Source organism: Garra rufa, chromosome 5 (assembly GCF_049309525.1).
Source record: "Garra rufa chromosome 5, GarRuf1.0, whole genome shotgun sequence".
NCBI lineage: Eukaryota > Metazoa > Chordata > Actinopteri > Cypriniformes > Cyprinidae > Garra > Garra rufa.
This window is the reverse complement of record NC_133365.1, coordinates 46,134,178-46,146,648: the sequence shown is the minus strand read 5'-3', so window position 1 is coordinate 46,146,648 and position 12,471 is coordinate 46,134,178. Positions and strand designations below refer to the sequence as shown.

At 34.7% G+C, this 12,471-nt stretch overlaps 1 protein-coding gene across 1 annotated transcript in view; it reads left to right on the top strand.

Annotated features, from left to right (window-relative positions):
• The window catches only part of srrm4 (serine/arginine repetitive matrix 4), a 68,965-nt gene that overhangs the window by 42,115 nt on the left and 14,379 nt on the right, over positions 1-12,471 (top strand). The window contains exons 3-7 of the mRNA XM_073841379.1: positions 4,621-4,710; positions 6,037-6,111; positions 6,228-6,254; positions 6,679-6,729; positions 9,377-9,451. Coding sequence (XP_073697480.1) covers positions 4,621-4,710; positions 6,037-6,111; positions 6,228-6,254; positions 6,679-6,729; positions 9,377-9,451 — 318 coding nt within the window. The remainder of the gene's footprint in view (positions 1-4,620; positions 4,711-6,036; positions 6,112-6,227; positions 6,255-6,678; positions 6,730-9,376; positions 9,452-12,471) is intronic.

Here is a 12,471-nt window from a genome sequence, read left to right as displayed (position 1 = left end):
TTTTTGTTTTGTAACATTTAATTATTATCAAAGCTCAAGAAGTGTATATCACATGCATTTTGGTTGAAAATGAAAATTATTTGATGTCAATTTGACATATACTTGATTTTGATTTCACAACTTAAAAACTATCAAAAAACTATCACAATTAACAAAATATCAATGCCAGCTGACAGTATTTGACAAATGGATGTTATATGTTGAATTGACACAGAATTTTAATTGTACAAATATCAACGTCGAATGATGTGTGTCTGCTGGGTATAGTTATAAACAAAGACCTTTTTTTGTTATTTTAAATAAAATAAATGTTAGATGAAATAAAATAAAATATAAAAATAAAAACAGGTAGTTTCAAAAGCAACATTTTTTGTTTTCATTTCGTTTGATGTATCAAAATAACTATAACTGCTGCACCAACCAAATCTCATTTACTCTGCCAGAGAAAGGGCAGGACCAAGATTAACCGTACAAATCCTGGACTATTATAGTGTTTATGTGTCTATGTGTGTGTGTGCCTTTGTGTCAAGGGTGTAATGTGAGACAAAGGTTCCTAATTAAGCAGAAATGGCACTTGCTTTTCTGCTAATCAGCTTCTAATGCGTTTCAGACTTGCTAATGCAGCAATGGCTGGATGAACTGCCTTCCTATATCAGACCAAACAGCCTTTTCCACCCATAGAGAGCGAGTAAGCAGCCCGCTCCCCCGCGAGCACATCCGCACAGCCTGCCTGGCTCTCCTTCTGTGTTTTGATCCATCTAAATGGTTTCCTCTCAGTGCTCATATTGAATCACAGACTGGCTGGGCAAAGCCAAAGCTACAACAGTCTGTAATTCATCGACTGTCACGGACAGCACTCCCCTGTGTCTATGAAATATTATTATCCCGCTGTAGCGATGTGCCGCTAGAAGGAAATCTCATTGCCGCTGCCACCGTGCCTTTAACCTGCACCAGTCGTGTGTATTTGTCATGGATATCCTGTATAGCTTCTCCCACGCGATATTTTCATTCCTGCCTGTCAGATGCATGTCATTCTGACAGCCTGTGATATTTTGATGCGTGTGTGTACAGTATAAAGAGCTATTTACTGTACATGTACCTTTATGAAGGAAATAGCATTACATTTTCAATCTTTTATCCCTCCTACCTCCACTGTGCTAATTCGTATGAGACAAGCTCTTTCGGTCACAGAGCATTTTAAGCTTAATATAGTGAGCTAAAATGAGTCTCTTTGATAAAAATAGGGTCAGTATCAGAAAATCTGCCTTTGAAAATATTATAGAGGTCAGCTGTTCCGTTCCACGGGCCTTATCAGTGTTTGAATGGTACAGATTGGGGATTTTGAAGCATCTAATGGATTTTTGAGGGTTCAAAGGATTAAAAGTGATGGAAGGACATTACTTGATGTGGCTAAATAAGATAGGAGCAGCGGGAATAGTGTTTGCCCATTCCAGCTTTTCGCTCTTTATATTCAATAAATCCCCTTCGTTCAGGGGGTCGGAAATGTAACCTTTGCAATTAGCTGGAAAAATGCCTTTAACTCTGTTCAGCCTTGCCTCTTCCCTTCGGTTTGAATCAGGAATATTGCTGGTTTGGGTAAAGCGTTTCACGCCCACTTTTGATTGAATCGTCTGTCGTCCTGATGAAATGAGAGTGGTGTGTCATTGCCGCAATCAAAATAATAACAGTTGCACCCCGTGCTTTAGTAAACATTGAAAATGTGTGATATAAATGTCTGTTTTCTGAGAATAGTCTCCCTGTTGATGATTGCACTTGAATTGCTTTCCTGAGGAATCCAGACTCTCAGTAGTAGATGCACTGTGGTATCTCTCTGTTAAGCTTCAAATCCTTCCTTGCACTCCCCTCGATGTTATTGCCTTTAAAAGACGCTTTTGAGGTGACACCTCAGTGCTTTTGAAATAGCACACATGTCCCGCTCAGTCAGGACATGCCGTCCATTCTCTCTGATCATCTGCTTTGTTGTTACAGAAGTGTTGGTACTAAAAGTAAATTGATTTTAAAAGCTGCCTGTCATCTACCTGTCCGAGCATGCAGCTTTCTATTTCTCTGTCTCCTTATTTCTGTCTTTTATGTGTCCTTCCTCTTTAACCTCCATTTTTCCATGGGCCTTTTCTGTTCTTAAGAATTTAGAAGTTTTGGGTGACAGATTGCCAATATAGGTTGATTGGAAAGATGTGCCTCTACCTAGATTTCTGGAAAATTCCAAAAACATACCTATACACAGAGCTGGGTATATTGCTTACAAATTGTAATCCGTTACTGATTACAAATTACATGACAAAAATTGTAGTTAGTAATGTAATCCATTACAGTACACATTTTAGGAAATACAATCAACCTACGTTTTGATTACTTTTAGATTACATTTGACTAACTGGTTTATGACTTTGATTTAAATAGGATAATTTTGTACCACATTGACAAAAATACAGAGTGAAGGCCATTGAACACTGAGTACGAAATTTTCGTCCGACATTTTTGCACGTTAAAAAATAAATACGACCTCACTTTATGTCAATCTAGTTTACACACTGCCTCAGAAACTTTCATCCGTCATAAAAAAATCGGATCCGATTCAATTTTCTGCATTTTCGCAGGAAAGGATGACAAGTAGGAGAAACCGAAAAAACATGTACGAAAATTTTGGACTTGTGCAATGACCTTAAGGAAATATATTCCATTTATTGTTATTAACAATATGAAGTGCATTAAACAGTATATTACATCAAGGTTTTCCAAACTGGTGTTTCTGAAGGAACTGCAGTGGGTTTATGAGTTAAACTAAATCATAAACTAACTACCAATGAGATATTTTATCTGCTTAACTGAGAAGAGAACCAGTGAACATGCAAACTTAAATTATTAAAATTAAATTAAAACTTAATTATTAAAATATTTATTTTAAAATCTCAGGTGTACAATAATTATATTACACTCTTAAAACTAAAGGTTCCATATAGAAGAAATATTTTTGGTTCCCCAAAGAACCTTTCAGTGAACCGTTCTTAAAATAAACATTTTGAAGAACATTTTAATAATCTAAAGAATTTTTTTCAACTATAAAGAACCTTTTCTACATTTGAAAGGTTCCATGGATGTTCAAGGGTCTTCATGGAACCATCGATGCCAATAAAGAACCTTAATTTTTAAGAGTGTAGGTGAAAGAGGATCAGATGACAGAAGAGTTTGGGAATTTGTGCATTTTAATGTGTTTGAAAGACAAAAGCCTTCGAAAGACATAGAAATACATGGTTAAATAACCTACCGAGTGATAATTCAAACAAAAATCAATGTGTTTATCAGTAGTTGATGCAATGTCGAAATATTTCTTAAAGTTACTGTAGTCTGATTGTGAGTATTTTAAAATGTAATTTAATCTAATTAAAAGTACTTTAATTTGTAATCTGATTATGTAATCCAGATTACATGTAATCCATTACTACCCATCTCTGTCTATACACTGCAGTTTCCATCTGAAATGAACACCTTATTGGCAATAACACACTAATTATTGATTTAATAAAGATGTAATTCCTTGCACAAGACTTTGTTATGACCAAAGAACACTTTTACTACACTTGGACTATTTGGAATGGTATAGAACCTTGGTTTTTCCCATTGACTGTGACAGTTTGCAAAGGGTATGAATAATTTTGGACATGCCACTTTTTGTTCAAATGTAAATAAAAGCTGAGAAATATTTTTTTCCACAATGATGCCTCTTGTACATCGTCTTATTATCTTTAGGGAGGAGCCTGTGTCATTTCCGGTCAAAGAAACCTTGCTGGTTGAATAAAAGTAACTTTAAGTCAGAATTTGCCAGGGGTATGAATAATTTCGGGCTTGACTGTATATTCGAACATGGTAAACGTGCTTGGTCGCTCATCTGGTACAGGGTTGCCCTTAAGATGTGGAGCGCTTAAGTGCTAAAAGAGCTCACAGACTTGTAGAAACAAGCTAAAATGGAGTGTCTGCTTCAGCAAATGCATCTATTATCTAACATTTGACTTAGTTAACATAGGTATCGCTTAGGTTTTCGTTTATGTAGTGCATTATTTTCAAACATTATAGAACACTAACCTTTTTTTATTTTATTTTCAGACACTATATTTCTGAACAGCCATGAAACAACCAACATAAAATACTGATAGATTCAGTTCATCAGTTTCAGATTAAACTGAACGCACTTCTTAGTGCCACTCACTGGATATTTCACTTTGAAAATGTAACGAGAAGTGTGCAAGAAACAGTGTAATGTCGTTTTGCTGAAATCCCGCCACAGGCATGTTTTTTTCAATAAGCTTGCGTTGTGTAGAATGGTAGATATGATGCAGCACATCCAAGAATATTAGTTCTCTGCCTCTAGAAATAATTTTATGTACAGCTGTCTACTTCTTCCATTCCAGAAACTTCCTGTCATTTTTACTGTTAGAAATCAATCAGTGTTTAATTAACTCAAACCTGACCTTTGCTTACAGTGAATGACTGGTCATTCATCAAGCTCTCGCTATTGAATAATTGTCATTGTATGACCTATAAAATGAAAATAACAGAAACAGATTCTGAAAAATGTGTTCTCTCCTGTATTTCCTTTTCCAGCGTCTCGTTTGAGGCTGATCTTTCCCCTCGGCCAGTGCCCAAAGCAAAGAAAAAGAAGAAGAAGTCACAGAGGAAGAGGAGGAGACACAGGTCAGCCCATAAAACAAATGATCACATGTGACAACAATAATTTTTTATTCTGAGTCATGTAGTTCAGATAGAGAAAACGATTTCATGCTGTATTTAATCAATATCCAACAACAGCTTTTAACACAAGTACATTAGTGAACAGTAAACAGTGTGTTTGTGTCATAAAGTATCCAAGCACATGATGAATGTAATGACAATAGCCATTGAACAGAACAGCTGTTCTCAGCTTGTTACGCTTTAAGTAAAGGCTTTTACATTTCTTTGAATTTTAGATGCTCGGTTTTCTTGCTGCTTTTGGGTTTTCTGTGCCAGTAAATTCTCACTCACTGAATCTCATTCAAAAGTTTACATACACTTGATTCTTAATAATGTTGTTACCTGAATGATCCACAGCTGTGTTTTTTTGTTTGTTTGTTTTTTTGTTTAGTGATAAACTGAACAGTTAAACTGCCTGCTGTTTTTCAGAAAAATCCTTCAAGTCCCACAAATGTTTTGGTTTTTCAGCATTTTTGTGTATTTGAACCCTTTCCAACAATGACTGTATGATTTTGAGATCCATCTTTTCACACTGAGGACAACTGAGGGACTCATATGCAACTATTACAGAAGGTTCAAACGCTCGCTGATGAAGGAAACACAATGCATTAAGAGCTAGGGGTGAAAACTTTTGGAGTTTGAAGATCATGGTAAATGCAACTTATTGAACCTTCTGTAATAGTTGCATATGAGTCCCTCAATTGTGCTCAGTATGAAAAGATGGATCTCAAAATCATTCAGACATTGTTGAAATACACAAAAATGCCAAAAAACAAAGAATTTGTGGGACCTGAAGGATTTTTCTGAAGAACAGCGGGCAGTTCAACTGTTTAGGACAAAAAAGGGATTCATCACTAAACTATAACTAAACAAAACAAAACAAAACACAGCTGTGGATCATTTAGGTACCAACACAGTATTATGAATCAGGAGTATGTAAACTTTTGAACAGGGTTGTTTTTATAAATTCAACTATTATTTTCTCTTGTGCACTAAATGTAAACATATTGTATGTGAAATATCTTATTCAGGTCAGTACTAAATAAAAAATAACATGCATTTTGTATGATCACTCTTATTTTGGTAAAATTACTAACATTTTGCAGATTCTGCAAGGTGTATGTACACTTTTGACCTCAACTGTATATTTGAAAATGTATTCAATTATATAAAAGCCTTTGGAACACATTCCAAGATTTTCAGCTATGAGCAAAATATTCCTTTCAGCGTTACTATAAAACAGTATGTTGTACGTGTTTTCACTACATGTGACCATTTTTGATCTTCCAGATCTCCCTCCTGCAGTCCATCACCTGTGAGGAAGAAGAAGAAAAAGAAGAGCTCAAAGAAAAGGAAGCGACATAGGTAGCGATTGATTTTCACAACAGATCATGTTTAGAGGCTTGCTTTGAGTACACTTTGCTGGTGTGATTGTTGTTTTGTCACGACTGCCTTTAAAGTCAGCTCCTCTCTGCCTCCAGGTCTGCCTCAAGGAAGGGACGGCACAGGTAATTTTGATATTTATTTAATGTTTTGCTTAGTTGTTAGTGCTTTTTCCTAGAATAAAGGGCACAGTGATTTTCACAAAGAACAGATAATACCTGATGATTATTGTTAAGTGCTCTTAAGTAGTTTATGGCTCCCTGGAAGAAGAGTTTATTGCTTTTAGTTCCTCTTTCATAACTCAGATTGAATGGAGAGCTCAGTTATGTATCGTTTAGGTATCCACTTTGTCTAAAATAAAACGAGGCACAATTATTGACATACTGTAAGAATATGGGGATCTATACTAACCGTATAGATTACACACAGAATTTCTTTAATCTTATTATTTTCAAGCAGAAACAGCAAAGTGATTTCATCTGTGAATTTTCTTCTCTATGAGACTTTTAATTTAAACCTAATCGATAGATTTTCCTCCTATTTTTACAGTGGCTCGAGTCCCAGACGTAAAAGAAAGGAGGACAAAAAGCATAAAAAGAGGTTGGTGATTTCAAAATGTGCCTTAATAATTTAAAACCCATCAGCTTACACTTGAGTTGAAAGTATTCAAGCACTGACAGTTTATTGAGTTATATTCAAGTTCCACTGTGCTTTATCCTTTAGTGTCAAAAGCTTAATGCATTCTACAGTATGAGGCACCTGCACGACCTCTCATGCACAAGAGTCACATATTCTAGATTAGATTACGGTGTATTGACAGCCGCACTGTAGTGCACCTCAGCTCCTCTCAGAGAGTGCTGTTATTGGCTGCTTTTGTTGTGTGGACTCTCAAACTGAAGGAGGGCCGGTGCAGTCTGAGAGCAGCTTCTCACTGAAGCAGGCAAGCAGCCAGAGAGACAGAAGCATGAACCAATTTCACGGGCGCTAGTCTGCTACACACACAGCCAGAGAAGAAGTGCCTCGCTGGGCTTCTGATCCTCAGAACGTTCAGGTTTTCTAAGTGTGTTAAATCAGTGTATCTCTAGTGGTTTCGCTTCACGACCCAGGACTCTGAATTCTTTGTCCTTTGCAACTGAATTGCACTTATACCGAAACTGTTTACAGAAGCTTTCATTTATTTCTGTCTTTACTTATTTATTTTTACATTTTATGATATACTGACAGCTTATTCAAAAAGTTTGAGATCAGTACAATTTTAAATGTTTTTTTTTTTTTTTTAAGAATTCTCTTATGCTCATCAAGGCTGCATTTACTTGATCAAAAATATAGGAAAAAAATAATATTGTGAAATATTGTTCCAGTTTAAAATAATGTTTTTCTATTTTAATATATTTTAAAATATAATTTATTCCTGTGATGCAAAGCTGAATTTTTATCAGCCATTACTTTAGTCTTCAGTGTCGCATGATCCTTCATAAATCCTTCATTCTAATATGCTGATTTATTACTTTTATTATCAATGCTGGCAACAGTTGTGCTGGCAAATATTTTTTTGGAACCTGTTATGTTTTTTAGGATGTTTTGATGAATAGTTAAATAGAACAGCATTTATTTAAAATAAATTATTTTCCAACAATATAAGTCTTTACTATCACTTTTTTAATCAATTTTACACATCCTTGATAAATACAAGTTTTTTGTTTTTTGTTTTTCAAAAAAAAAGAAAGAATAACAATTTACTGACCACAATTTTAAATGGCAGTTTACATTGTTACAATATAAATTATTCCTATTTGAAATAAATTCTGTTCTATTTAACTTTTTATTTATTAAAGAATCCTGAAAAAAGTTTCACAGGTTCCAACAAAATATTAAAGGGATGGTTCGGAGTAGATTTGACTTCATTGCTATGCACTCCGAAGCCCATGTAAATACCCCATCCGAAGTTTTTTTTACCTTAGTCGACCATTTATGGAGATATCAGAGTTTTTCGAATGGCTTGCTACAGCAGTGAATGGTACATGTGATGTATCTCATAAATTGCACCACTAAACGTGCACGTAACCTTACCAAACTTCTACAGTAGTGTAAATAGGTTATGTACTCACAAAACGCTGCATCGGAACATTTGTAAGTCCACCATGAGTGTTTTAAAAACACGTTTTAGCCGAGAACTACTAGTCTCAAAAACTACAAGTCGACGTCACTTCCCTGGTTTGGGAAAAGCACGTAAAAGTCCTCCTACTACATCTGTGTGCATGTCAACTTGTAGGTGGACTTTTACGTGCTTTTCCCAAACCAGGGAAGTGACGTCGACGTGTCGCCATTTGTAGTTTTTGAGACTAGTAGTTCTCGGGTAAAACGTGTTTTTAAAACACTCATGGTGGAGCAATGAAGTCAAATCTACTCCGAACCATCCCTTTAAGCAGCACAACTGTTTTCAACATTGATAATAAATCAACATATTAGAGTGATTTCTGAAGCATCATGTGACACTGAAGACTGGAGTAATGTTGCTGAAAATTTAGCTTTGCATCACAGGAATAAAGTACATTTTATAATATATTTACATAGAAAACAGTTATTTTACATTAAAAAAAATTAACAATATTTTTGTTTTTTTTCTGGATTTTTGATTATTTTTTATGATTCCTTGATGAGCATAAAAAACATTAAAAAAGCATTAGAAATCTTACTGAAGGCAGGGTATTTATAAAAAACACAGTACTCAAAAACAATACATTAATGTTTATATCTGAAAACTGCTGTTTAAAGTGTATTAATTAATCTCAATCTATTAAACATGGTGTGGTCTTCCATAATGTGTAGTTTGTTGGGCAGCTAAATTCAATTTTAAACTTAAATTGAAATCACCTGTTAATCTCATGTGAATCTACACTCAACTACTGAACGTGTGACTAAACTGTCTCCATTTCAGACTCAATTAACACTGTTTTACATGTGCCATATTAAATGATAACACTTCAGAGACATTCGCACAAAAAGACTCTTGCTAGGGTGTTATGTCATGTTTTGTATTTTCTTATGGCATTGTAATTACTCTTTCGCTCACTGCTTGCTCTCTTTCTCTCTCTATCTATCACTCTGTGTCATGATAAGATAAGAGGTGTAATTGGAATGTAATGTAAATTTGAATCTTGATGTTGCTGTCCCAGCACAAAATAGCATAATATGCAGGTGAGATAGCTAATTTCCTACATGTATGTCTCTATTGGTTACCCTTCAGGGCAAGGAGCCACTCTCATCGCAGACACCGGCGCCGGAAAGCAGAAATTAGGAGTTCTTCCTGCATGGAAAACAGGTAGGGTTTTGACCTTACAACTGAATAATTGGGAGAAGGGCAAATTCAAATGTAAAATTCAGTGTAACTCCATGGCTGAGTCTGAAACCGAAGGCAGCTGCTGTTTTGTCCAGTCTATCAGTGGCATTATGACATCACATCTAATGATCTAAAACAAATTTAAGTAAGAATAGAATACAATAGAATCCCAAGTTGATACACACACTCATTCATATGCACATTCCCACATTCATACGGATTAAATGTACAATGATGTTTTAGTTCCACGTTAAAAAGATAAACAAATCTAAAATTACGTAATATTCTGAGAATAAAGTCGAAATTTTTTGAGAATAAAGTCGAAATTACGAGAATAAAGTCGAAATTTTTTGAGAATAAAGTCTAATTTTTTTGAGAATAAAGATGAAATTATGAGAATAAAGTTTAAATATTTCAAGAATAAAGTCGAAATTACGAGAATAAAATCGAAATTATGAGAATAAAATTGAAATTACGAGAATAAAGTTAAAATTACAAGAACAAAGTCGAAATTACGAGAATAAAGTCGAAATTACAAGAACAAAGTCGAAATGTTTCAAAAATAAAGTCGAAATGTTTTAAGAATAAAGTCGAAATGTTTAGAGATTAAATTTGAAATGTTTTACAGAATAAAGTCAAAATGTTTAGAGAATTAAATCGTAGCAATTAATGGCCCGGATTGAGAGCACTGGGAGAAGTTGCCAGGTCATTGGAATTTATTTGAATATATGTGGGATTATTAGCGTAAATCATACAATGTGTTATACTCGCAGAGACAGTATGCTTGGAAATAATATTTCATGTCTTTGATTGCATTCATTATTTGTAGTGCATCAGCCCCCCAATAGCAATAAGATTTCTGCTTTTGGTATTTTTAATATAAAACAAAGTCTCTGCTTTTTCAAATCTGTACATTTGGTAGCGAAAAACAAACAATGCGTCTTGCAATGTGTTTTCTAAGCTCTTTAATGTGACATGACAGATCACTGTATTCGTGTGAATCAATCATCTTTTCGATTACAATAAGACATTTGTTCAAATTGTGAAAATTCCACCACCAACTACGTAAAAAAATCCTTTCATTTCCATCCTTTCATTCATCACATATATTTAATTAAAAACAACAAAAAAAATGTTCTAAAGGTTGAAGTGGACTCCAACTCGTTAACAGAAGTTATATTGTTGTCTTTTCTGAGCTATATAAGTGACTATTCACAAGCTGTTTTATTCACGGTATAATACAGTAAATAATTGGAAAAATATTGAACATCTTCCATTCATTATTTGTAGAGTGCCAGCCACCCAGTAATCGCAATAATTTAGTGCTTTGTTGCTTTTAATATAACACAGCTTAGCTTTTAAATTCTGTCAGTTTTATCATGAAATACAAATTATAAATGTGTTTTTCCTCTTTATTTCAAGTTTATAGCACAATATAAATGTAAAGGAACATCAGAAGGAATGAAAAAACAGTACAGCCTAATTTAATTAAGCGAATGTCTCTCTGTAATCAGAAAGATGACTGAATCACATGCTGCTTAAACTAAGTTGAATACAGCGATCTGTCATGGCCAGTGTTGGGTGTAACGCGTTACTGTAATAATATTACTTTTTTCAGTAACTAGTAGTGTAAGGCATTACTCGTCTGAAAAAAGTAATATTATTACAGTTTTCCGAGCTAGTTACTTGCATTACATTTGCCAGTAGCACCTTCATCACACACAAGGCACACGACAACACAGAGAACAGAAGGGAAGGGGAGGGGGGGCGTGAATGGAACAGTGATTGGTCTGGGTTTGGCACGAGGTATCATTAAATTACCATCAACGATTTGTCGACACCCGGCAGCCAGCAGCAGAGCGGCACTTGCAAATAGAGACCTGCAAACCCGCGGGACCCAACGCAACAGAGTGCGGCGCGGGACAAAACTTGATGGACAAGTGCGCGTGCTGGTGCGGGTGGGTAGAGACTCGTGTGTGTGTGTGTGCGGGATGCGGGAAATTAAAATGATTCGCGGGACTTCCGCAATATAGAAATATCTAAACATAAAATATCTAAAAAACAAAAAAAATGTTATTCATCTATTGCACAAAAGCAGCAAGAACAACATATATGATTAGTAAGCGCAAGAATAGGCAGTTTCGATTTAAAATCGAATGTTTTAAAATGTAGCCATCTGCTGATTTATGGAACGCATCGCCAATCAATGGTGTTTAAGATAGAATTCACTCACTGCTCAAAAGTTTTGAACAGTGCTGAATATTGCGTGCTTACGAATCACAACACACAAAGTGTAGACATTTATGAAAGATGAATTGTGCATAATATCCATTGTGTTATAAGAGCTTTATGAGATCGCGTATGCACTGAGATATCAGCTTTAAAGGAGCTTTGTTTGTTTGCATTCTGCCGTGGATGCACGCAGTAGGTCATGTTTGCTTTTTTGTTAAGAATAACAGTGGTTTGTGTAAGAAAAAAAGTAACTAGTAATATAACTAGTAATATAACTAGTTACTTTCTCCAGGGAGTAATAAAGTAAAGTAAGGGATTACTATTTTTGAGAGTAATATGTAATATGTAATATATTACTTTTTTGAGTAACTAACCCCAACACTGGTCATGGCACATTGAAGAGTGTGAAAAACACACATATTGTTTGTATTTCACTATAAAACTGACATTTTTTAAAGCTGAGACTTTGGAATATCTTTCAGTGCTCCCAATCCAGGCCATCTGCATGTGCAATTGGCTAGAATATCTCAAAATATTATAACTTTAATCTCGTAATTGCTACAAATTAGGTTTCGTAATTTTGAAAATATGAAGACTTTATTCTTAAAATTTCGATTAGATTCTTAAAAAATTACAACTTTAATCTCGTAATCTTAGAAATATATATTATTTTTTATTTATTTTTAAACGTGGCACTAAAATGTTGTATAAATGAGCGTTCCAAAAATATATAAAATTAAATTAAAAGTTTTGGGTGTTTTTAAAAGATT